Raw genomic sequence first — 24,374 nt, 5'->3', positions numbered from 1 at the left:
GTGAATAATGCTGCTGTGAACATGGGTGCACAGTTATCTGTTCCAATCTCTGCTTTTAATTATTTTTGAGTATATACCTAGTCTTAATCAGTTAAAAATACTGGGGTGTGTGCGGCAAGATGAGCAAGGTGGCTGGAGGAGCCTCACCCTGGCTACAGAGGGCAAGATTTCTCTGAGTGATGGCAAGGGGCCAACCTCACTGATGCCTCCCGGGCAGGGGGGAGGAGGGAGGAGCAGAGGGAGAGGGACAAGCAGACTCTGTGCTGAGCACAGAGCCCAACCCGGGCTCCATTTCACCACCCCGAGATGATGGCCTGAGCCGAAATCAAGAGTCGGACGCTCTACCGAGTGGGCCACCCAGGTGCCTCGCTAATGTTATTTTAGATCACAGAAGGAGGATACAGGATTGGATGTGACAGATTTCATCTATGCAAAGACAGAAATGTCCTTACGTGTGTATACGTATGTGGGCAGGAAAAAGAGCAGGGAGAAATGCAAGAATGTCACAATGCCTGGATTCTGGAGGGCGCTCTTCTTTTCATCCCTACCATTTTCCACATCTTCCACATTTTATACAATGAGCATATAGGACTCTGATAATGGGTAAGAGATGAGGTAGATGAAGTATAAAACTGAACCAAAAAACTGGAAAGGGAAAATGAGTATTTATTCAATTCCCAGATTGGGAAGGGTCTCCATGTTTAACAGGAAAAAAAAAATCAGACAGGAAAAGAGCCATTTGTTTATTTTAAGAAGTGAAACCCATAACCAAAATTTAAAGGGAAATTCACACAACTGGAAATACAAACACCCAACAATTTTACAAAGAGAACAATGATCAAGGTCACTGAAAAGCAGAGAGTTACAGGGTCAAACGGATACCACTTTCACCTATTGTCATTAGGGGTGGGGGCTTTTTGGTTTTATGGTTTTTATTATTTGTATGCTTGTTTGCTTTATTTTTAGTTTTACTACCCTAAAGTAGCAGGAGAGTGGGGAGAGGGGCCAAATAGAGAAGGTTCTGACAATTTGGCACTGAGACACAAGCCTAAGAGAGTAACTTGAAATACATAAAAACATTGTATTCACAAAGTTGTTCATCACAGCATTACTTACAATACCGAAAATTTGGAAATAAGCTGAATTTTCAATCATTGAAAGAAGGTTAAGTTAATTATGAAAAGCTACAAAATAAAATATATTACTGCCAGTATAAAGTATCTTTGCAGAAATCTGTAGTAACCACATATAATATTTAGTGAGAAAAAGAAGAATATAAAACTATAAGATAAAACACATAGGATGATCACAGCAATGTAAAAAATTCATAGCCCAAAGAAGGCAAGATATTAAGTGACCACCGTGGGGCAAAACACTGATGCATTTTCTTGCCTTTTACTACATTTCTGTTTTCCAGTTTTTCTATAATTAAACACTTTAACTTTGTGCTCAGAAAAAGATACCTTTTTTCAAAGTGGCCACAAGACTCTTTAGCAATGTTCCTGTTCATTTCACACCACGACACAGTCTAAAGTCACAGACTGCCAGCCTCTTGGAGATGGAGGGGGCGGGGGAGTGAATGTGAGGCATGGTCATGAATGGAAGGGGAAGGGGACAAGCTAGGGTGGGCTGGGAGGCAGGGATCGGCAAGGGAGAGTCAGGGACCAGTGTGCACACTGGTCGGCCAAGGAAAGGGGCTTTGTGGAGCCAGGGAAGACTCTGACTGCTCAGCGAAGGTCTGTGTGGACCCCGTAGTAGGCACTGGCGGTGTTCGCAGAGGGCGGGGTCAAAGAGGGAGTTCAGGAAGACACGTGGATTCTTCTGGAGCAAGGGAGGAAAGAGGAGGGGGGGTAAGCTACGTGGGAAGGAGGTGAGAGGGCTGGTGATGGTGATGGCACTAGTCGTGGGGGAGGAGAGCACCAAGGGCCAGAGGGCGCTCCCGGTGCCGCGCTTCAACCGAACAGCCTTGGCGTGCCTCCAGAAAAGCCTCTGTATGCAAACACGGGGTGGACAATCGAGGGATCTGCCAACCGCTGGGTGGACCCGGCTCACGTTCAGAGTTAGGGCCACTCCGTTCCACTTTCCACCACGATGGAAAGGTTCTAGATCTGTGCTCTCCAATATGGCAGCCGCCAGCCACATCGGGCTGATGAGCACTTGAAATACAGCAAGCCTGAGATTCTGCTTTGGAAATGTCTGTTTCATTTCAATTCATTCAAATAGTCACGTGTGCCCAGTGACCACCGGACGCACACACCTAGGGGCGGTGATTCTCAGGGGAGCAGCGTCATTTGTAGGGAACGCATTCTGAGGCCCCACCGCGGCAGCGATGACGCAGCAGCTCTGGGCGCCGGGCCCGCTCGGGGAGTTTTAGCAAGCCCTCAGGTGGTTCTGATGCACTCTCCTGTTTGTGAGCCACTGAAACGGCCACTCAAACTTTCTGGGCTCGCTCGTCCTGGTTTCATCTGAGCTGTATGCAAGAACCCCGCTCAAGCGAAATGGGGCTTTCTACAAACGAAGTGATTGCAGGGCCATGAAGAAAACGCGTCCAGCTCAGCAGGACGAGAAAGGCTGTGCGGAGCCACAGAGATGTGCTCACTCTAGGCAGAGTCAGGATAAGGAATGTGGTCAGCTTTGCCGTCTGAAAACCAGAAAGTGGCTGCTCATCCCAACGTGTGTGGGAGACGTGCAAAAGGAAAGAAAATGTGGCTCTACGCTGGGTTCAGTGTCAAAAACAGTAAACACCCATAACCTGTGAGACGATGTGGAAGAATGTGCCACTGAGCGTGAAATGCAACCTCTGCTTCTAACAGGAGAGAGACTGTAAAGGGAGGCCGAGAGAAACCAAAAGCGACGGAGAGCTGAAGCACTCTGACACTGTGTCCTCGCATAGAAGAGATGAGACGGAAGCACTTCCAGGACAGACAGATTGATGCACAAAAGCACCCCATGCAGACCCAGCCCCGGATGTGGCTTTGGTCACATGGGTGAATTACTGCCAAAATGACGGCTGCACCCCTGATGTATCTGTCACTTCACTCTTCTCTCTGGTGCAGGTCACCTTTCAACTTCAGCAAGAGCAGAAGTGGGAGATTTTTGATACTACAACTGTGCTTCAAGAAATAAAGCAAGAAAAAATGATGAAGTGTGCACACCGTGGCCAACGAGAGCAACAAATGGATGTGAAGTAAAAGCCCGTGTTAAAACTTATCATTATAACTGGGGAGTAGGAGATAAAGCTAAATACACAGAAAATATGTCACAAGGAATTTACAGACTAGATTGTAAAAATCTTAGTGGAAGTGATGAGAGTGATAACGAGGATGAGGAAGGAGAAATAAAAGGCCCAGGGAACCCATCTACTAGTAAAGCTGAGGCTTCTAGAAGAAAGATGAGCCTCAGGATCCGGAGAGATGAATAGGGCCCTTCGCTCTTCAGCTAGAAACTGCTGTTGCCAGGACACTAAGTCACTTAATCACTTCGAAGATCATTGTGTTACCATATACGCGTCTGTTGTAGGCTAATTAATAAAATAAACTGTCTGAAATTACTAATTTGAAGTCATCTTTTACTATAATATCTTGCCTTTTTTGTTACAATTTAATACACTTAAGTAACAACCTAATTTGCGGAAGAATTTTCTTTCACGAGCATTTACCTTTAACCACTGAAGCACTTGTAAAGAGAATTACTAGAAATTACCCACTTTGATACAGGACTATGTAAGATGTTTATTTAGAATGTGGTTACTCCTCTGATGACTACTGATAACTGATCGCTTCCACATGTTATACATATGAGTTTTGACCATCCCATCCTTTTTAAGATGATGTAGGCTAAAGCTTATTATAACTACCACCTGCCTTTCTGGTTGCTTTCATATTTAGGGAATACAGAACTATATTCTGGGCGATTAGAAATTACCTAATATTATCCTAAATGAAGTTTCCACAATTCACAAAATAATTCAGAATCTAATAAAATCAGAGTTGTTTCTTTAATTGGCAATTAAAGGTAGAATATTTCCTGCCTCCTGGATAAATGGATACCTGCAACCAACCATTCCTGAAGAAGGAGAACACTAAGAGTTTTGAGTGACTCAATTCATGGATACAGTCATGCCTTTAAATGTTTTCCACTGTGAATAACAGTGCCTTTCAATAGGTGATCTTTGAGGTCAAGGGTCATATTACTTGCTAACAAATCATTATTTGGGCCAGAAGTTCCTGAACATTTCTAACTGAATTTCCCAAATATCTCCTGCCTCTCGTTGACTGACAATTATTTATTATTTGATGTAGAAATTCCACATTAATCACTTCATGCGTATTTTGTCTTTGGATTTTAAAAATTTGCAATCTTATTAACAAAAGTTAAAGATAAGACTTTAAGGCCTTAGCATCTAGCATTATTATTTAACTTCACATTTTACAAACCTGAAACCTGAAATATTCACATAATATTTTGAATATATTGGACTAAATACATTATTAAATTATAAACAAAAGAACCAGGGACTTCGTGTGAAACCTAATATAACATATGGTTACTTTTTGAAATGTACTAAATTCCAGAGATAATTACAGTATTTCTTAAGTATAGTGTTATGTTTGGTTATTCCGGTCTTGATGGCTAAAAGCATGACAATTTTCAGTTGCTCCCTTTACACTTATTCACTCAATAAAGAAGCTGTGATTATCCAAAAAAATAAAGAATGGTTCAGTCCGATTACCACATAGAAATTAATAAAGACTCAAATTAATAAAGAATCAAAAGGCTGGGCTATTACATAACCTTAAGTCAAACTGTTGATGCATGCTTTGACTGCCTACCCCTCGGGTTGCTTCCAATATTATGGGTGATCACCAAATAAGCAGCCCTAACTCCTCCCCAGCTGGAAGGGAGTATGTGATACCTGCCCTCCTCGCTAGCTGGAAGGAGTCATGGCATCAGTGATCGGAGGAGGTCTCTGCCCTGGGAGTCATTATACATGTTGTGGTCCTGCAAAGGGTCAGAATCAACAAAATACAGTTCCCCTGCATGGACATCAGAAAAGTTAGCCAGAAATTCATGGGGATTGAAGTCAACCCATACAGTGTACCGATAGTCTATTGTGCGTATGGAATAGCCCATGATCTTTATATCTTTTAAGCTTGGCTTGTCAGAATTCCACTGGGGAGAATCTGCAGGCCGGGGGTACTGGCTATAGGCAATAGATTCACGGGGATTACCACGAAGGGACGGGTCATCTTCCAGGTCCTGGAATCGGAAATGCTTCACAAGGCTCTGGCCTTCTCGGCACAGCTCGACATGAAATGAGGGAACAGGACAGCGAGGTGGCACGTGCAGTCCCGCAAGTCCCACGAGCGTCGGGGAGAGAGAGAGAAGTTCCACGAGGTCCATGACTTGCCGGCCTGAAACGGGAAGTGATCCAGCTGAATGGATGACTTTACAGAAGTCTGCACAGCAAACAGGATGAAGAAGGGCACACGTATGGGCTCCACAGGTTGTCTTTTGTCCTTCTGCATTTATTTTGGGCCCACGAGTTTAGGAACGACACCAACTTGGCACCTCACCCCACTGGAGGATGCAAAATGAAGGTGCCCACAGCCAGTTGGCACTTGTCAAAACCATGTGAATTTTGGAACCACCAGTGTAATCTGATTCAGGCAAGGATCACCAACAGAAGCCCAAACCATTGGGTAAAAATCTGTTAGGAGACAGGCTATTCAGAGCCTCAGTAGCACCACCCTGCAGATCACTCCCTCCTGGATGTCAGCACATCCCCGTTAGACTGTGGCAGACTATAAACAGCATCACATCTGCCATCCTAACCACTCTGTAGTACCCCGTTCAGTAGCATTAAAAACATCCACACTGTTGTGCAGCCGTCCCCACCGTCCATGTCCAGAACGTGTCTCATCTTCCTGAACTGTAATCTGTCCTCACTGAACACTCCCTTCCCATCTCCTCCTCCCCCCAGCCCCTGGCACCCACTATGCTACTTCCTGTCTCTATGAACTGGACTCCTTGTGGGACCTTGTGTAAGTGCAATTACACGGTATTTGTCCCTTTAGGACTGCTTCTTTCACTGAGCACAATGGCCTCAAGGTTCCCCCATGTTGTAGCAGGTGTCAGAATGTGCTGCCTTTTTTAAGGCTGAGTAATCTGCCACTACGCAGAGAGACAACATGTGGCTTCTCCATTCATCCGGCAACGGACACAGGTTGCTTCCATCTTCTGGCTATTGTGAAGGATGCTCTGAACATTCACGTACAAGTCTTTGCTTGAATGCCTACATTTAATTCTGTGGGATACCTACCTAGGAGTGGAACTACGGAGTCACACAGTAACTCTACAGGTAACTTTGTGAGGAACTGCTAGGCCATTTTACCTCCCCACCAGCAATGTGAGGGCTCCACTTTCTCCACGCCATGCCAGTGCTGCAGGTTTCTATTTATTTTGAGAATGGGTATGAAAAGACATCTCACGGTGGTTGATCCATCTTCAAAGTCTCAATCCTATACTTTACATTGATTCCTGTTAAAACTGATGTGGGCTTTGTGCCATCATTCTGGCCTTTCTGGATCTTTAAGAGTTTGCTTTATACAGCCCAACTGTATTTCCTACACGTTTGATAAGTAAAAGAAAAAGAAAAAAAGTAAAGCTTAAAAAAGATACTTTCTACAATGGCAAGACCTGGTTGACATGAGCACCTTCAGCAGGTGATCGAATCTGGCACCACTAACAATGGTGAAGGCCACCATAAAGTGCCCACACTGTGACACGATGGGAGCACACAACCTCACGTATAGTGCACGTGTCAAAAATGTTTACCCTGAATCTAGTCATGAGGAAGCCATGAGACAAATCCAGACTATGGGGTGCTGCCCAAGACAGCTACCTGGAATGCTTATAAAAAGATGAGGTCAGGGAGAAATGGGGGGCCAGATCACATCAGGCCTTGCTGGCCATTGAAAGGGCTTTCCCTCAGTGAGACAGGAGCATAGGAGGCTCCAGAGCAGGGCTGTGACACCACCTGACTTGGGTTTTAATGGGATCATTTTTGGCTACTGTTAGGAGGAGGAACTCCAGGGGACTCAGGGCACAAGCAGGAGGAGTTCAGGAAACTTGCAGGGACACAGCAGGACATATGGCGGTGTGATCCAAGGTGGCAGCATGAGGCAGTGACAAGCAGTGTGGCCACACTGAATGGAGAGCGACAGGCTTGTGGACAGACTACGTATCACATATGGAGGACGGGAGACAGGCAGGGTCGGGAGGATGTCACAATTTTTTGGCCTGAGTGAACACGGCCATTCCCTGAGAGGGGAAAGAGGGTCAAAAGAAAGGCTCACAGTGAAAGGCCAGAAGCCCAACTCAGACATGTTAGACTGGCCAAGTGGAACAGGCTGTCGGAAATCCCAATCCAAAGTTCAGGGAAGAGACAGAGGCTAAAGATGAAAGTGGAGAATAAACTGGGAACAGTGAAGTTACCTGAATTCATGACTTGCTGAACACCTCCCCAAAAGTTTCAAAAACATTCTCAACCCGTCAGACTTCTCCAAGCAAGCAGAGGGCTATAATCATGCCCTGATGGTTTAAGCTTTTTATCAGTGACTTGAAAGAAGACTTGAAAAAATGAATTGAAAGAGCAAGCATGCAGCACACAAAAATCAAATAGAGAAAATAAAATTGGGCTATATGCAGCAAATTTGGAAAGACCCAGAAAGGCCAGAATGATGGGCCAGAACGACAACAACAACAAAAAACCAGAAATCAATATAAAGGGCAAGATTTAGATGTTAAATAGATTTAGATGGATTGAATGCAGAAGTCCAGAAAGAGGGCAACCTGGTTTCACAGAGTTCATGTTTTCAAAAGTATTCTAACTCTAACTCGTACACAACTCATCTCTGTGCTGAGCAGATCAACTAAGGAAAGAACTGACCAAGAACCTACACAGGTCGCCCCATGTGGCAGCAAGGGGTATCTTGTTCCAGGGACATTTCTGGAAATGTTTTCTCAAAGTGGAGCTTTGGGGAAGGCAGAGACCGGGAAGGCAGAGACCAGAGTCTACCACTGTGAAGGAACTGCAGACCTGGGGGATTCAGCCTAGAGAAGAGAGGTATCGGTGTCGTTTTCAAGGCTGGGATGGACTGGCACGTGGAAGTCAAAGTAAACTTGCCCTTCACTGCTGGGGAGAGCAGGAGCAGAGTCGCCTGGCAGACTTTATAGAGCCAGTGGCTCACTAGACTACTGAGCCGCCAGGGTGGCAAATGCCTCCCTCACGAAGGGCTGCTTCCCTGCCAGAAGGACACAGGTAATGGAGTTCCGCTCATCAGTCCGGGTGCAGCCCCTGCCCTGCCAGAGTCTGCTGCCCCCTTCCTCCGAGCTTTGGAGCACGTGGTTGCCAGCGCCACGACAGTCCCCCTCATCCTGGGGATGCCACCTACTCCTTTGTTCCCTCCCATCTTCCAGGCTCCTGGCGGACCGGGGCCATACTTGTTGGCGCTGGCCCTGCAACTCCTCCCTGACCCATAGGTACTCAGGAATGCCAACCCTGGACAGGAAGACTGACCAGATAAGCCCTGGGCTATGAATCAGTGAGGTCCTTTGCATATGAAGTAGAGGGAGTTTACCATCAAGCAATACCACTTCAGCATATTTTATACCTGGCTCCATCCGTTCCAAGACAGAATCAAAAGGGTCGATGTAAGGGAAAAGCTTCTCGCCTGCCTCTGGAAGCGGAGCTGTCCTCCCGGGAACATAGAACATCAAGGGCACACGAGTAGTGACATCAAAATTGCTGTATTTGGCCCATTCTCCATGTTCACCTAGAGCCCACCCTGGTTCATAAAAAGCACAGAATAACAGAAAACAAATAATGACATCACAGCTTGTTCATTTTAGATACCATTTCATTCCCTGTTGTAAAAACCAGAGGAAGCGAAAACTCATCACATAGAAGAAATTCCTCTGTAATTACCACAAAAAAAGGTGATTTTCCCTAAATACTACTTTATTATGAAGTCAGACATTTGTCTTGAATGAGGAAACCTCTAAAAGGAAAAGGACATACTAAATTCCCAAATAAAACTATCTTCTTTTAGCAAGCAACTAACACACCCAGCTTGGGCCCTGAGCGCCCCCTCCACACGCCTCCCCTCCTGAGAGGGGCTCCTCCTGCCTGGGCAGGGATGCTGCTCGATCCTGCACTGCTTTCTCTGGACACAAGGCCCACCGGTTCCGCTTTCCACTTGATGGTGTGCACCACCAAACCATGAGCTGTGACGCAGCCACAATCACTCACAGTTTAAAAAGGCAAGGATATCTTGTTCAATTTTTAAAATACACCACAGACAAAAAAAACCCAAAAAACAAAACAAAACAAAACAAAAAAACAAGAACTTGATTCCAGACCCTTAACCTTCCTGAAAAACACAACCCTCTTAACCCTGACTGAAAACCTTCCTTGCAAAAGATAGCTTGAACACTCGAGCTGGAAATTTCCAACGTTGCATTTGAGTACCCTTGTTGATATAAAAAATATAAAAGACCAAGATTGAACATTGAGATTTCATGTTACAAAATAACCAAAGCCATATAAAGCGGCCATGTATGGATTCGAGAGGCTTTTGTGGTTCGGAGGTAGGCAGTCTCAGGAGGGTCATTTGAGAAGAGCCATTTGTAATCACTGCAGCTGCCTCAGAGCAAAGAGAGCTTCTGAGCGGGCCTTGCCTTCTCCACGGGCGCAGCGGATTGTGTTAGCACTGGAAGAGGAAACTGTGCACTGACAAGAGGGGTCAGAAGTGGATGGCAAACCATTAGGGAGACAGAGAAACGTTATGATAGCTCCGTATATAACAAAATAATGTGGGTCTTTACAAGGCTTAAGGTAGGCCCATGAGAAATCACAAGAACTGTCCATGACATTAAGTGGAAAAAGAAACTAGGGGACAAAACAGTTTATAAGCACAATCGATCCTGCCTTGTTCCGTGACTATATATTACGCATGCACACACGCACATGCACCAGAGCCACCTATATGTGCACAACCAAAGGCTGGCAAATGGACCCCAGGTCTGTCAGCACCAGTTCGGCCCAGGCAGGTGGGATAATGGGGCAGGGTGCTCTGGCCTTACATTATATGCTCTATATGCTTTTTTCTTTTTACAATGACTATATGTTGATATCGTCCCGTTGCATAGTTCATGATACCAAAGAACTGTTTTCCTGTTTCTAAGTATGATAATGGTAGTATGGTTATACTTTAAAAGAGCTAAATTTTTCAGAAACCTGAACCACCTGGGATTTGCTTCAAAAGTATCTGGGGGTAGGGGAGGGGTGAGGATGAGACAAACAAGTTGTTCGGAGTGGGTAACTGGGGAGCAGGGTGATGGGGACTGGGGGTTGTTGTTTATCCTCTATTTTTGGACCTGTTAAAAATTTTCAAATTAAGAAGAATCTTTTTAAATAAATTGTTTCCATTTTTGGAAAAAGTGGGAAACTGCCTTAAAAGAGATAAAGTATTGCAAGCCCCAGGCTCTTGGCAGAGAGAATATGGGGACTGGGGGTGGAGGAGTGAAGTCAGGTCTGGGGGCCTTGTTGGGCCATGCCAGGATTGTTCTGGATCCTCCTAAGAAAAATTAAAAGTTCTCCAACCCTCTAGATTGGAAGCATGGGTTAGAAGAGCTCCCCACACAAATGGAGGGTACATGCTGAGTTCATCAAGAAAAAAAGGTTGCTACAATGTCCCCACCCAAGCATCCAAGATGTTCCTCGGACCCAAAAGAGGCCCCGCCTCTACGGAGAGAGGTCCTAGGACTAACAGGCCATCATAAAAGCACCCCAAGACCCCAGACTTGAGGCTCTGCTGATTCCCAAAAGAGAACATGTCTGTGCTTAATGCAGTCTAGAAAAGCACATTTCCCAGAGAAGTCCAGATGCTCTGAGTGACTCCCCAGGGCACTGGAAAAAGCTTACCATGATCTGAGACAAATGCGATGATGGTGCTGTTGGCCAGCTGGAGATCATCCAAAGCACTCAAAAGGTGGCCAACCTGCGTATCCAAATACGAAATGGAGGCAAAGTAGCTCTGGCGGATTTTCCGCTGCACGTGAAAGGAGGAGGAGAGTGAGTGCGACTTGAACCATAGTGTTGCACACACAGACTGCTGTCACCTGAGTGCTCCTCCACGGATGCCCCTGACTCCCTCAGCCAAAACATAAACCACATTTCCCCAACATCTGTGTTCCTGGGCCCACACACTCCTGGCGAAATCCGGGGTTCACAGCAGATCCAAAAGGAATATTCTTTTCTAAGCAAATCAGATTTCACTTTAGGCCATGGGTCATAGTGGACGGATGTGCCACTTACGGTCCCTTTCTGTGTCCTTCACCTATTCTTATGGGTCCCAGGAGGTGACCATGTAAACCAAAACGCATCCCCCAGTCACTCCAAACTCTGCTGAGGGTGGTGCCAAAGACCCCATGAAGCTCAATTCCTTACCCAAGGACTAGAAACCGGGGGCTTATAACAAGAGAAATGTACTGTCTCCAGATTCTAGAGGCCAGAGGCTGAGATGCAGGGGTCGGCACAGCCACGCTCTCTCCTAGGGCTCTGACGGAGGGGCTTGTCTCATGCAGCCGCTGACGGTGGCCAGCAGCCTTGGTGTTCCTGGGCTTGTGGCCATGTCACCCCAATCTCTCCCTCCATCCCCACATGGCCTTCTTCCTGGGTGTGTCTGTCTCCTCTTCGTACAGGGACACCCATCATACGACTCTAGTATGACCTCATCTTTACTAATGACATCTGCAATGACCCTAGTTCCAAACGAGGCCCTATTCTCAGGTACTGGGGGTCAGGACTTTAGGTTTTCGAGGAACACAACTGAGCCCATAACAATGGCCATGGGTGGGTCTTTCCTCTGACTATTTTTTAACCCAGCAGGACAACAACTGCTTGTCCTCACAGACTGTGGCTGTCATGTGAGGCTCACACCTAATGACCTCCAAGCAGGCAGGCAGAAGAGGAATGCAGGCACCCAGGCTGGAGGCCAAGGGAGGCACTAAGGCGATTCCAGGCAAGCCGATGCAGAACTGTGCTGCACACGAGTGACAATCTGACAACAGCCCAGAGCTCCTGCCGGGGGCTCGAGATGAATGGCGCTAGATCAGGGCTGGGCACATAGGAGGAGCTCGACAGACACTTGTTGAGTGAACAAATCGAACCCAGACCCACTGCTGTGGTCCTGAAAGACATGCCGATGGAGCAAGAGGGGAGTGCGGGTCTGGGAGGAATGCAGGGAGATCCAGTAGCAGTGCGGGCAGTAGAGGGGGCGGGAGGGGAAGGACACGAGGACTCCCAGGCTGACTCCAGGTTTCTTGTTCAGATGGCGGCACCATTCGATGGCATGGGGAGCACAAAAAGAAGAGGAGGGGGAGGAAGGAGAAGAGAAAGAGTGGGAGTGGCAGCATGGCCCCATGGGGCCTAGGAAGCAGAGGTCTCCACGGGCACTGGCATGGCAATGACCCTCACAGGCAAGTGGACAGACATGTCTGAAACAGGAGCAAGACTGGGACAGGAGGGGAGAAGGAGCAGAAAGGTTCCAGTGGGGGCCCTGGGGCTGACCCAGTGGAGCGCAGACACAGAAAGAGGGGTCTCCTGTGTGGAGGGGGGCAGAGGCCCAGGCGGACCAGCAAGGGGGCCTAGGTGGAGGACGTGTCCAGGAGGAGTGGCGCCGGCCCACAGTGAGAAAGCAGCAGGGACTTTGGGAAGGTTAGAACCCACAAGGATGAATTTTATTTGCCAAGGAGGTCAGTGCTGACCTAGGTGAGAGTGCTGAGTGGGCTGGGGAGGCAGGAGGCTGGGCAGAAATGAATGAAGAAGGGACGCGAAGGCCACATTTCACTCCTTCTCCCTTGAAGGGCAAGTGAAGGCATGGTATCATCTGCTGAGAGATGGTGAGGAGGCGTGTAAAGGACAGGAGGACAGCAGCAGGGGTTCAGAGCAGCCGCACGGGGCAAGAGAGTCCTGAGCAGAGAGTCCTCGTGGATGGCACTGGGGCTGGAGGCTGGGCCTCTGTGTCTCCACCTCAAGGCTGCACGGACTCAGTCCAGCAGCCTCAGGACTTGGGCTTGAGAGTGGTGGCTGGACCGTCTTGTGATCGGGGCACAAGTGTACCGAGGGGCTGGCAAGAACAGTAAGCCATCTGCCCAGGAGTGAAGCCTAGGGGGAGAGAAGTCCCCATTCACAATCCCCAGGATGCATGTGGGGAATGAACATGTGGAGTGAAGGAGCTGTGAGAAGAGGAGACTGTGGTCAGGGTGGTGACAGAGGAGGAACCAGCCTGGGAGGTGACACACCCCCGAGGGTGGGCCCTGAGGTCACTGGCTCTCATGGAGCAGAGCGAGAGAGCTGGAGGCTGAAGAGGGCAGAACTGGGAGGCTCAAGAGTGCAGGGAGATGCGGTCTGGGCGCAGATGCTCAAAGCTGCCAGAGAGCAGTGAGCAGGGCCCAAGTTCAAGGTGAATATGGGGCAGGGAGCAGCACACAAGCATACCAGGGAGGTCCTCCGGGCAGCGACAGCACCAGTAGGCAGGGATGTAGTGGGGAGGATGGCATCTGAAGGAGCCCTCACATGTGGCCGGCACTGTCCTAGATGCTTTTGCAGGCTCGCTGTGCTCCCTGCTGGAAACCTTTCTCCACCTCGTCTCCGTTTTACAGATAAGGTAACTGAGGCTCAGAGAGGTAAAGGGACTTGCCAGGGGCTGTGCAGCTGGGATGGGGGAGAACGGGAATTCGAACCTGGGCTGTTTAGAATTGACGAGACAAACCACAAGGCTCTGGCATTCTGTGTCTCCGGGGCGGGGGCTGGAGAAGGAATTCGGGCTCCTCTTGGCACCGACTGTGTGATCTGCGGCAAGTCACACCTCCCTGCCTGTAGTTTCCCACCCTGGATGACAGGGAGGGCACATACCTCACTCAGTTGCCATGGGGACCAGGGCAGATGGCACACAGGAAACACTGAGCACCCTTCCTGGGACACAGTCCACTTTAAAGGGACATTTTAAGGGACCGTCACGAACAAGGCATGCGGTTGCAGCCTCAGAGATGCCATTCGAGCAACGTTGCTCTCAGAACCCCTGTGACGGGAAGTCAGGGATGGAGCCACGTGACGAAGCCGCTCCTTTCCAAACTCCCACCACCACCAGGTGAACCTCGGGAGTCTGATGGACACAAGGGGCGCACACCCCTCACCACCCGAACCCTCACTGTCCAAACAGCTTTGAATAGCAAGAGATGCCTGGATATTTTGTTTTGTTTTGAACTATACCCTATGGTAGTATTTTCAGGCTTCTGTGTGCATCGGAATTGCCGGGGGTGCTTTTGCAAATGCCAGTTCTCAGGCCCACCTCCAGATCCCAATTCCCTAAGTCTGAGTGGGGCCAGGACTCTGTGATTCCAACAAGCCCTCATGGGGATTCTGACGCAGGTGGTCCAGGAAGCACCCTTTAAAACCACTGCCCTCTACCTTCCACTGCAGGCTACCTATTGGAGTATTCACACAGTGACGGAAGGGCAAGGCTGCATGTGGAATATTCCAGAAAGAGCACCAGTCGGCATGTTTTCTGCACTCCAGGGAGAGGGTGACTGATGAGTCAGCTGAGGAGTCTAACTCTGTGGCTACTCCACCACCACAAGATGGCAAAGGGACATCAGATGTTGCAGCTGGATGGCGCTGGCCATGTTGGCACCCCAGCTCCCTCTGTATCAAGAGTGACGGGTGCCTCTGCAGGCTTTCCCACAGAGGGGCCGTGCAAGTGCCAGCAAACCAAACATTCAGGGCTGCAGAGGAGCTGCCCACCATCCTACAGCTGATGAACTGTCACGTGGATTAAACGGTAGCCCCCATGAGTTCGTGATGGGTTGTCCAGGCCTCCTCTCTACCCCGGTGCCCACATCCAGTCAATCACCAAATCTCCAGATGCCCCCCTTCTTTGCAAGTGGAGACACGGCTTGGGAGATGATATCCACCCAGTACTTCCCGTATCCTAAATTCCTCCAGACCACCCCCCAGCCCCAGCACCTCGCAAGATATCTACCACAGAGAAGATTCTGAGTAAGACATGATGGGTGGGGTGGTGTCTATTGAGAAAAGTAGACATCATGCCATAAGTGCCCAGTAATTCCCCCAAATATGTCCTTGGTACCTGAAAATCCACAGGAATTGGGCCATAGGGCACACTGAGGTTCAAGGCCTGGACGTCCTCCCGCTGCCTGATGTCCATCCAGGGGTTGTAGGCCACGGGAGGGAGGCCAGCAGGGACCTGGGGGTCAGGAGCCAGGGTGATGTTCTCCAAGGGATACAGCTTCTGAAACTCCTTGGGGGAAAAGCACACAAAGACACCAGGTTGTCATTCTTCTGGCAAAGGCACAAGGCTGGAACTCTCCAGGTCTTTCTATTGCCTTTTCTCTCAGCCTGGGATGCGTTCACACGGTGGCTCACTGACACTCCCCAGGTACTTCCCCCTACCTGAAGGTCAGGCCTAAGGTCACTCTCACAAGATGCCCGTGGTAATGAAATCATGCCACTTGTTTTCTATAAACTGAGCAGCAACAGCTTTTTTTCATACAAATCAACGTATTCCTATTCCTCCTATTCCCCCAACTTCCTACCTCCCCTTCAGCTGGAAAAGGGGTGCAGGAGTGTTTCCAGTTCCCAAAACCTCCCTCAGGTTTGGCAACTCCCCGGGAGTGCTCACAGAACTTGGCACAGTCCTACCTGCGGCTACCAAACAAAATTAGCAAAGGGCAAAGCCACATGGGCAAAGTAGGGAAAATCAGGCACAAGCTTCCAGAATCCTCTCCCAGTGAAGTCACACAGGATGTGCTTAATTCTCCCAGCAATGAGTTGTGTGACAGCGTGTGTGAAATGCTGTTGCCATGGAAGCTCATTAGAGCCTCAGCACCAGGGCTGTTTACTGGGGCTGCCAGCCCAGGCCCCCTCTGCCTGCACATACCAGTGCTACAGACTCCAGGCAGGAGAGCAGGGGTGTGCATAAACAGTGCGAGCACAGTGAGCCACTCCTCACTCGGCGAGCGGTGCAAACTCTCCCAAGATCCAGGTTCCCAGAGGCCAGCCAAAGGCCAACCTTGCAAGCAGGCCTTGCTCAGGAGAGCAGCTAGGCCTACTAGGTGAGCTCCTGCCCGCGTAAGAGGCAGAAGTGAGTCTCACTCCATCAAAGGGGACAGATCCAGCTAGGAAGGAGAGATCTCCTGGGCCAATCAAAGCATCAAAGAGCACGCCTTTGACTCTCTACTCCCATCACAAATGAGGGTCATTCTTTACAAAGTCAAAAGAATGGGCTGCTCAGGCCCAGGGAAGACGCAACACGGAAAAACTGGAAAAGATTTTTAAAAAGAAGAGACTATAAGGGGCGCCTGGGTGGCACAGTCGTTAAGCGTCTGCCTTCGGCTCAGGGCGTGATCCTGGCGTTATGGGATCAAGCCCCACATCGGGCTTCTCTGCTAGGAGCCTGCTTCTTCCACTCCCACTCCCCCTGCTTGTGTTCCCTCTCTCGCTGGCTGTCTCTCTCTCTCTCTCTCTCAAATAAATAAATAAAATCTTTAAAAAAAAAAAAAAGAAGAAACTATAAGCTCTAAATGATGGACAGGTGAGCACAGCATTCAAGGTTGCAACAAGCAACGCAGTGTCCTGTGTGGAAGGGGTCTGACGTGCCAGGCTCAGGGGGAATGCCAATCACTGAAGAGGGTTTCACAGTCCTTGGAATTCTGCCCCAAGGACTGTCCCTTACTGCAGGCATTGGCGGCCAGCTCTGACTGACTTCTCTATGTTGATATTACCGTCCAACTCAACACGTGCTCCCTGAGTTCAAGGAAAAGAAACAAAACCCTCCAGTGGGGAGGGAGGAAGCCGAGCATCTCCAACAAGATTCTTACATGCCCTTAAGTCTACTTCTTAGCCTTGACCTCTGAATCCCATCTTCACACCAAGTACAGTAGCGCCACTGGGCATCCCTGGTGACCAGGGATGGCAGGACATGGCCCCACTACACCAACCCCTCCTTCAACAAATGACAGAACTGTCACAGAGGTGTGGGGTCAGCCCCTGGGCAGCTCTTCACCTTGGGGTATCTGAAGGGGATGTGCGGCTTATGATACCCAACAGCCAGGAAGAAAGGGTGGGCCGATGTTTTCGTCTTTTCCAACAAGCGTATGGCTTGCTCAGTGCTCTGTTTGTCAGGCAAGGTGCCCTCTGGCACATCCGCCACATCCACGGGGCAAAGCAGGTTGGCATGGAGTTCTCCATCTGGCCCCCTACATGTCTTTCAAGACAAAACATATCAAGTCAGCTCTTTAAATGCAAGAAAGAGAAGTCAGGAAGGTTCCATTTGGATCAGATTTAACATTCACAGTAGCAGCCCCCTAAGTCCACTTCACGTGCACTGGCCGGGCACACACAAAGGAGAACTAAGACAGGGAAGCACCTCCTCTTCTCCAGGCAGGGGCCAGAAATCCACCGGCACTTAGCTTCTTGCTGTTAATCTTCCATCTCCAGGTCGTAATTAATTAAAGGAAACCCATGGAAACTAATGATCAAAACAAATCTGTCTCCAGCTCAATAATTAAAAAAAAATAAGCCAATTAAAAAATGGGCAAAGGACTTGAATAGATCTCTCTCCAGACAAGACAGATAAATGGCCAACAAGCACATGTAAAGATGCTTCGTGTCATTATTCATCATAGAAATGCCAATCAAAACCACAATGAGATACTGCCCCACACGTGCTAGGATGGCTAGAAGTTTTAGAACTGGACAATGAAAAGTGCTGCCGAGGATGGGAAGAAACTGGAACCCTCAAACATGGCCACTGGGGGTGTGAAATGGTGCAGTTGCCGTGGAAAACACTCTGGTGGTTCCTCAAACAGTTTACATAACCCAGCAATTCCACATCTAGGGAGACACCAAGGAAGTTGAAAACCTAAGTCCACACTAATACTTGACCTACCAATTCTACCCAAGAGAACAGAAAACTTAAGCCACACAAAAATCTGTATGTGAATGTTTGTAGCAGTACTGTTGGTAGTAGCCACAGACTGGAAACAACCCAAGTGTCCATCAACTGATGAAAGGATAAATAAAATGTGTTATACCCATACAATAGAATACTATTTGGCTATAAAATGTAACGAAGTTTGGGGGCGCCTGGGTGGCACAGCGGTTAAGCGTCTGCCTTCGGCTCAGGGCGTGATCCCAGCATTCTGGGATCGAGCCCCACATCAGGCTCTTCCGCTATGAGCCTGCTTCTTCCTCTCCCACTCCCCCTGCTTGTGTTCCCTCTCTCGCTGGCTGTCACTATCTCTGTCGAATAAATAAATAAAATCTTTAAAAACAAGAAAAAAAAATGTAATGAAGTTTGGGGCACCTGGCTGGCTCAGTCGGTAGAGCATGCGACTCTTCATCTCAAGGTTGGGGGTTTGAGCCCCACATTGGGTGTAGAGATTACTTAATAAAATCTTTAAAAAGAAGGTAATGAAATTCTGGGGTGCCTGGGTGGCTCAATCGGTGAAGCGTCTGCCTTTGGCTCAGGGCATGATTCCAGGCTCCTGGGATTGAGCCCCACATCAGGCTCCCTGCTGAGCAGGAAGCCTGCTTCTCCCTCTCCCTCTGCCTGCCACTCCCCCTGCTTGTATTCTCTCTCTGTGTCAAATAAATAAAATCTTTAAAAAAAGATCCCCACACCTGTCTCTGTCAAGTCATGATCACAGACAAAACCCACAAACTTCACTGTATGACCAGCTTGAAAGAACGTGCGGTATACCAACAGTTAACCTTAATCCTGCTAGACAGGAAAAAAGTAGTTCCTCTTCAGAACAGTACCCTTTTCACATCCTTACCTTGGTGTTTTCATACTTTTCAGAGGAGGGATGGTAAGGTGGAATAGACCAGCTATATGGAGAATCATCGCTATAATTGGAAGATATTCCTTAGGGGGGAAAAAAGAAAGTCATTAAATAAAACCCGAAGGGTCCTTCAATACCCTCCCCACTCCAAATTAAAACTTTGTAGACAACTACAGAAGCATCATCTCCCTTCTTTGGGACTTGTTTCCTCATCTATAAAATCAAGAGCTCAGGCAGATGGTAAGAAGTCCCCATTAAAGCCAACTTTCTAGGTTTCTATTTGAGTACTAAGCATGTGACCTCCCGTGCTTTAAGCCCTGGCAATTCATGCTAGGCTCTGAGGAAGAAACCCAAAAGGGTAGGATCGGCCAGCCAGCTACCGCAATGCAACCCTGCAGAGCCCTTGCTGGAGCCTCTCCTCCACCCTACAAAGAGAAGCAGGGGCAGCAGCACCACCATGGGCTGGGTGTGGAAGGGGAGGCTCAGGGAAGGTCAGTGCCTTGTCTGATACCAACCACATATTAGATGAATGAGCTGGGACTCAAACCCAGGCCTTAGGACCCCAGGTTCAGTGCTCATGCATGAAGCAGAAACCCACCCCAAGCTCAACAATCTACTTGGGAAGAGAAAAGAACAGTGAAACTATGGAAAGATGGCCAGCCGTCTAGAGAGTAGAAGGGCTGTGTGAGTCGGGGAGCCACAGAGGTGATAGGTCAAGTGAGGGTGGGCAGTAAGGGCTGTGAGGAGTCAGTGAAGCTTGTGTGGGATCCGAAGGGAAATGTCGCCTCAGGGGATGAGACAGGAGGAGCGGAGAGGGTAGTGTGGGTAGAACCACAGGAGAAAGAGCGTCACCAGTATCATGACTGTCGGGGCAAGACCAGGCGAGGCGGGACTGGAGGGAAAGGGGGCAGTGGGTGGAGGGCTTATCATAAACACAGAAAGCACAGTGGAAAGAGCAGAAGAGGCCAACAGACCCAGGCTCACATGTCAGCACCACCCCTTACTACCCACACAACCTTGGGCAAGCTACTTGACTTCTGTAAGCCTCGAGTTCCTCCTCATGAAATGACGATGACCATAATAGCCACCCCGCCTGCTGCTGAGGAGAGGACTGCGAGAGCGGCCAGCACAGGAACTGGCACAGACCTGGCAGTTGATCGATGGTAGCTGCTGTTTTCCTTGAACAGGTCCCTGCCTCAGAGACAAGGCCGTGAGAACAGAGGCCCAGCTGAAAAACGTGTTTCCACAAGGACTGCAAGCAAAGCTCTCGTTCTCTGGCTAAGACATGCTGCTTATTATTGCATGTACCCTCCCGTAGGAATTGAAGTCATACAGGCGGGTGGTGTCTGGTCTCCTCCCAGTGAGGAAGGACACATGGCTCGGGGTGCATACTGCTTGCTGTTAAGGAGCAGAAGCTTCTGCTTCATGATTCCAGGCTAATCTAATAATCAGCACCACTCGGGCCCTCCTTCGCCTCCCTTCCTGAAGCGCAACCTTCCCTCTGCTCTACTTCCTCTTCTCCCCCAACTTGTCTCTCCCCTCCTTGCTGTGCTCAGGCAAGGGCCATCAGGATGTTAAGCGCCAACTGTGGAAAAGTTCTGATGGTGGGCTTTGGGCAACACATGATTCCTACAGATTCACTTCCCAAAACTGGGCCCGACTTAGCCCAGCCAAATGTTATCCTCAACCTGGACTGGCCAGCTGGGTTCCAGAAGGCTGCTGAGCCTGCCAGTGTCACCAGCGAGCAAAGGGAAAGCTACTGAAAATGTGCAAGTCATCATCCTCAGCAATAAGCACTACTGTCTTATAAAGTGGGCTTTCAACCCACTTTCACACCCTTGAACTACTGGAACTAGGACGCTACCCTGGGAGGTAATCAAAGCAGCTATGACTCATTTGCCAGAGAAGGAATCTGAGGCTCAGAGAGGAAGAACGGTTTGCCCAGGGTCAACTGCACAGCTAAGAAGTGGCAGAGCTGGGACTGGGACTGGAACCCGGGAGCCTGGATCCTTGGTGCCATTGCCCATCGGTTCCCTCTGCAGAGACGTTCATCCCAGCAGTACGTGTGACAATAGAGACCTGAAATCAACTTGAGACTAAAGTACAGTGGATTTGTATGTGAGATGACTGTGCTGTTGTTAAAAATGACATGCATGAAGGGCAGCCATATGGGGAAAATCTTGTTTAAAACATTCACAACATAAAACTGAATACACGGGAAAACCTCAAATCAGAAAAAGAATATGCCTGGAATAAGGGAACATCAAACTTCAGCCCTCCTCAGTGCGGTGCAATTACAAGTAATTCTTACCCTTTAGTTTATACTTTCCTTCCCTCCCTCCCCCGCCAACTTTTTGTCAAATAATCATGCGTTACTTCAATAAGTTTTAAAAGTTTTAAAGTTTGTGTTTCGGCATTCTCATTCTGGCATTAAAAAGGGCCAGTTTATCAAGCCATGTTGGAAGTCAGCACTGGTGGCCCCTGGCACCCTTCAGGCCTTGAGCCCCAGCTTACACTCTTCTTGCTGACCTAACTCACAGACAATGGGCAGCCCCGCCAAAGTGCTGCCTCTTCACTGGCAAATTCTCATAGCCACCCTGGTCTCCCTTTACTGACAGGGATCCCGGGGCACAGAGGGTCAGTCAGGTGCGGAGCTGGGCTCATACCCAACACTGCCACCTCCCCAGCCAGTGCCCTTCCTTCTGGCTAAGAAGCCGTAGGAACCAAAGGGCACCATGACTAGTAGCTGAAAGAAAAAAAGCCCTACTACCCTTTTTCACTTCGGGTAAGAATATAAAGCTAAAGTGAGAAGTAGCATTTTGTACAAAGACAGCAATGACTAAGGAGGTGTCCACCCAGCCCAAACAGGTCTCTGCAAAGACAGCCCCAGCCCCCAGAGGGGGATTCCAGCTCTTGGGCACAAAACACAAAAGAACCCAGATTTCGGACAGCAAACAGTACCAGGGTGAAAGACTTTTCCAACCGACATGGTCACGTAGCCATTCTCCTTGAAGTACTGGGGGATGGTAGAGAAGTTTCCAGCATGTACCCTCCAGTAGGAATTGAAGTCATACAGGCGGGTGGTGTCTGGTCTCCTCCCAGTGAGGAAGGACACACGGCTCGGGGCGCATACTGCTTGCTGTTAGGGAGCAGAAGCAGAGGGAAATGTCCTCAGAGGCAACAGAGTCTGGATGCTAAAAGGTAACCAGGCAACCTCAAGAGTCCTCAGCAAAACAGCTTGGCAGCTGAGTCATGCAGATCAAAGCCAACCAGTGGGATAAGGGCCTCACGCAGACACTAGGAATAAGACTTCCCACAAAGAGGCAGGAAAGGACTCAGACTCTCAAACGAGCAGATGCTTGTGTCCTGTGTGATGGCGTCTCACAGGTGCACAGAGCAGGCAAGGGTCTTAAGGGCAACCCCATGAGTGCCACCATGGCAAGCTGCATAGTGCCTGCCCAAGGTCGGTTAGCAGACCTGAGAGTGGCATTCTGAAACACCCCTTCCTTCTTAGCACCAGGCAATCCCCTTTGGGGAAGAAAGCTGGGCAGGACCATCCTGAGCACGTTAGGGTCAAGGGACAACCTCTGCCCAAGCTTGAAGGCACAAGCTTCCTTGCCAGTACACAACCAGATTTTCTCTGCCGTCATTTTCCAGACTGTGTTTCCCTCTAATAAAGAGATGCCAGGCACAATCAGTGCCATCGAACCACAGCTGAAAGGACCCCATCCCCCAACCCACTGCACAAAGCACACATCCACACCTAGAGGTCCCGAGACATACCTGGGCAAAGGCATTCTGGAAGAGGAGGCTGTGGGAAGCCAGTTGGTCAATGTTTGGGGACCTTATGAGCTTGTCCCCGTAACAGCCCAGGGAAGGGCGTAGGTCATCCACGATGATTAGAAGGACATTCAGAGGTGCTGTTCAGGAGGGAGGTGCTTCAGTGAGATCACCTGCACTGACAACGAACCCCCTACCCATGGTTGGTGCTAGGGTACTGAGTGGCCCTAGGCTAGCCCCTGCAACCTGGACACCCCAGCCAACCAAGCCAGGGAGGGTGGGAGTGGGTGCACAGAAGCCCCAGTCCTGGGTGGCAGAATTAGGCTCTGGGCATGGCCTCGAGGCTGGATGAGGGAGGGAGGGAAGGACAGAGGAAAGGAAAAAAGAATTTAGGGAGGGGGAAAGGATGGATGAGGGGGGAAGAAAGGGTAGTGGGAGGGAAGAAAGAAAGGATGGATGTTAGAAGGAATAGTAGGCGGGACAGAGAAAGTTAAGAATGGATGTAGGCGCTGAAGGAGGTAAGAGCCCGCAATAGCGAGGGCCAGGGCTGTACCTGTGGTCGAGTTGCTGGGCGCTGCAGACTCAAGAGAGGCGCAGACCGAGGCCAGGACCAAGCCAAGCCAAAGTAGACACCAGCCTGCCGGCGGCATTTCTGCCCCGGCGCAGCCACTCCGGGGCGATGGTGACAGGCTGCGGAGGACGGGCCGGCCGCACGCCCCGCGTCGCCGCCGCCGCCGTCTGTGCGAAGCGGCCGCGGCCGGCCCCACAGGCCCGGGCACGGGGGCCCCCGAATGCTAGTGCGCCTGCGTGCCTCGTACCCGCCCCGCCCCCTCGGGGGCGGGGCCTGGTAGCTCGCGAGGCCCCTGCGTGTGATCCCGGCCACAGGGGGCGGGGCCGGGGTTCGAGCGCAGAGCCGGCGGGCGTTGCCCAGCTGACCCGCCAGCCCGCGGGCAACTACCTCGTTGGGGAGCTACCGAGAATCTTTCCAGGTTGTTGCCAAAGATTTGCGATGCAACCACTGTCCTTAACCAGCAGTTTTCTGCCTCTTTGCCTTTGCTCGTGTTCTGCCTTCCACCTGGAAGCCCTTCCCTTCACCATAGAAGTCACACTTCCTCGCAGACCAGCCCAAATGCCATTCTCCGATGCAGCCCTTCCTCCATCTTAAAGGCCCCCCCCTTTTTATGCATTTCAATAAGTACTTGTTAAGTACCGCAGATATGTATAGCAGGTACTGTTGGTGGCTTGGGAATTCTAAGTCCCTGCCCTGGTGGAACTTGGAGACAACAAATAACCAAATAAAGAATGGCAGTGGGCATGCCCCGTCTGGACAGAAATAAGGCAAGATGGAGTTGCCGTTACCGTCTGTAGGGTGGCCAGGCAAAGCCTCACTAGTAAAGTGACATTTGAACAAAAACTTGAAGGAGGTGAGGGAGCAAGCCACACGAATGTCTGCAAGAAGGGTGCTCTAGGCGGAGCAAGCAGCCATTGTGGAGAGCCTGCGTGATGGTGTTAGGGGACAGCACAGAGGCTGGCGTGGTTGGCAGAGTACTGGAGATGGGGAAGGCATCCTAACTCCTTCCATGGCAAGAATCGTTCACTGTCTGCCTGGGGCTGAAGGTTGAGAAGGACATCACAGTCCCTCTCTACCCCGGTCTCTGACTCAC

General features: G+C 49.6%; 1 protein-coding gene across 3 annotated transcripts; it reads right to left on the bottom strand.

The window, feature by feature from the left end:
- Positions 1–729: 729 nt before the first annotated feature.
- On the bottom strand, positions 730–23,500 carry IDS (iduronate 2-sulfatase). Of its 3 annotated transcripts, XM_026479778.4 has the most exons (9): positions 23,264–23,500; positions 22,714–22,850; positions 21,892–22,069; positions 18,925–19,013; positions 17,151–17,351; positions 15,216–15,386; positions 10,988–11,114; positions 8,676–8,849; positions 730–5,414 (listed from the first exon to the last, which is right to left on the bottom strand). In XM_026479778.4, exons 1-9 carry the CDS (start codon positions 23,358–23,360, stop codon positions 4,942–4,944), a joined length of 1,647 nt encoding a protein of 548 aa, XP_026335563.1. In that variant the 5' UTR covers positions 23,361–23,500; the 3' UTR covers positions 730–4,941. The 3 variants fall into 3 exon arrangements, with proteins under 3 accessions (XP_026335563.1, XP_026335564.1, XP_026335566.1); XM_026479779.4 differs by lacking the exon at positions 17,151–17,351 and having other exon boundaries at positions 23,264–23,484; XM_026479781.4 differs by lacking the exons at positions 21,892–22,069; positions 22,714–22,850 and having other exon boundaries at positions 23,264–23,497.
- Between the last annotated feature and the right edge of the window lie 874 nt (positions 23,501–24,374).

The sequence above is a fragment of the Ursus arctos genome, chromosome X, assembly GCF_023065955.2.
Source record: "Ursus arctos isolate Adak ecotype North America chromosome X, UrsArc2.0, whole genome shotgun sequence".
Classification (NCBI taxonomy): Eukaryota; Metazoa; Chordata; class Mammalia; order Carnivora; family Ursidae; genus Ursus; species Ursus arctos.
The sequence above is the reverse complement of the archived record's forward strand: the minus strand, read 5'-3'. Positions and strand labels throughout refer to the sequence as shown.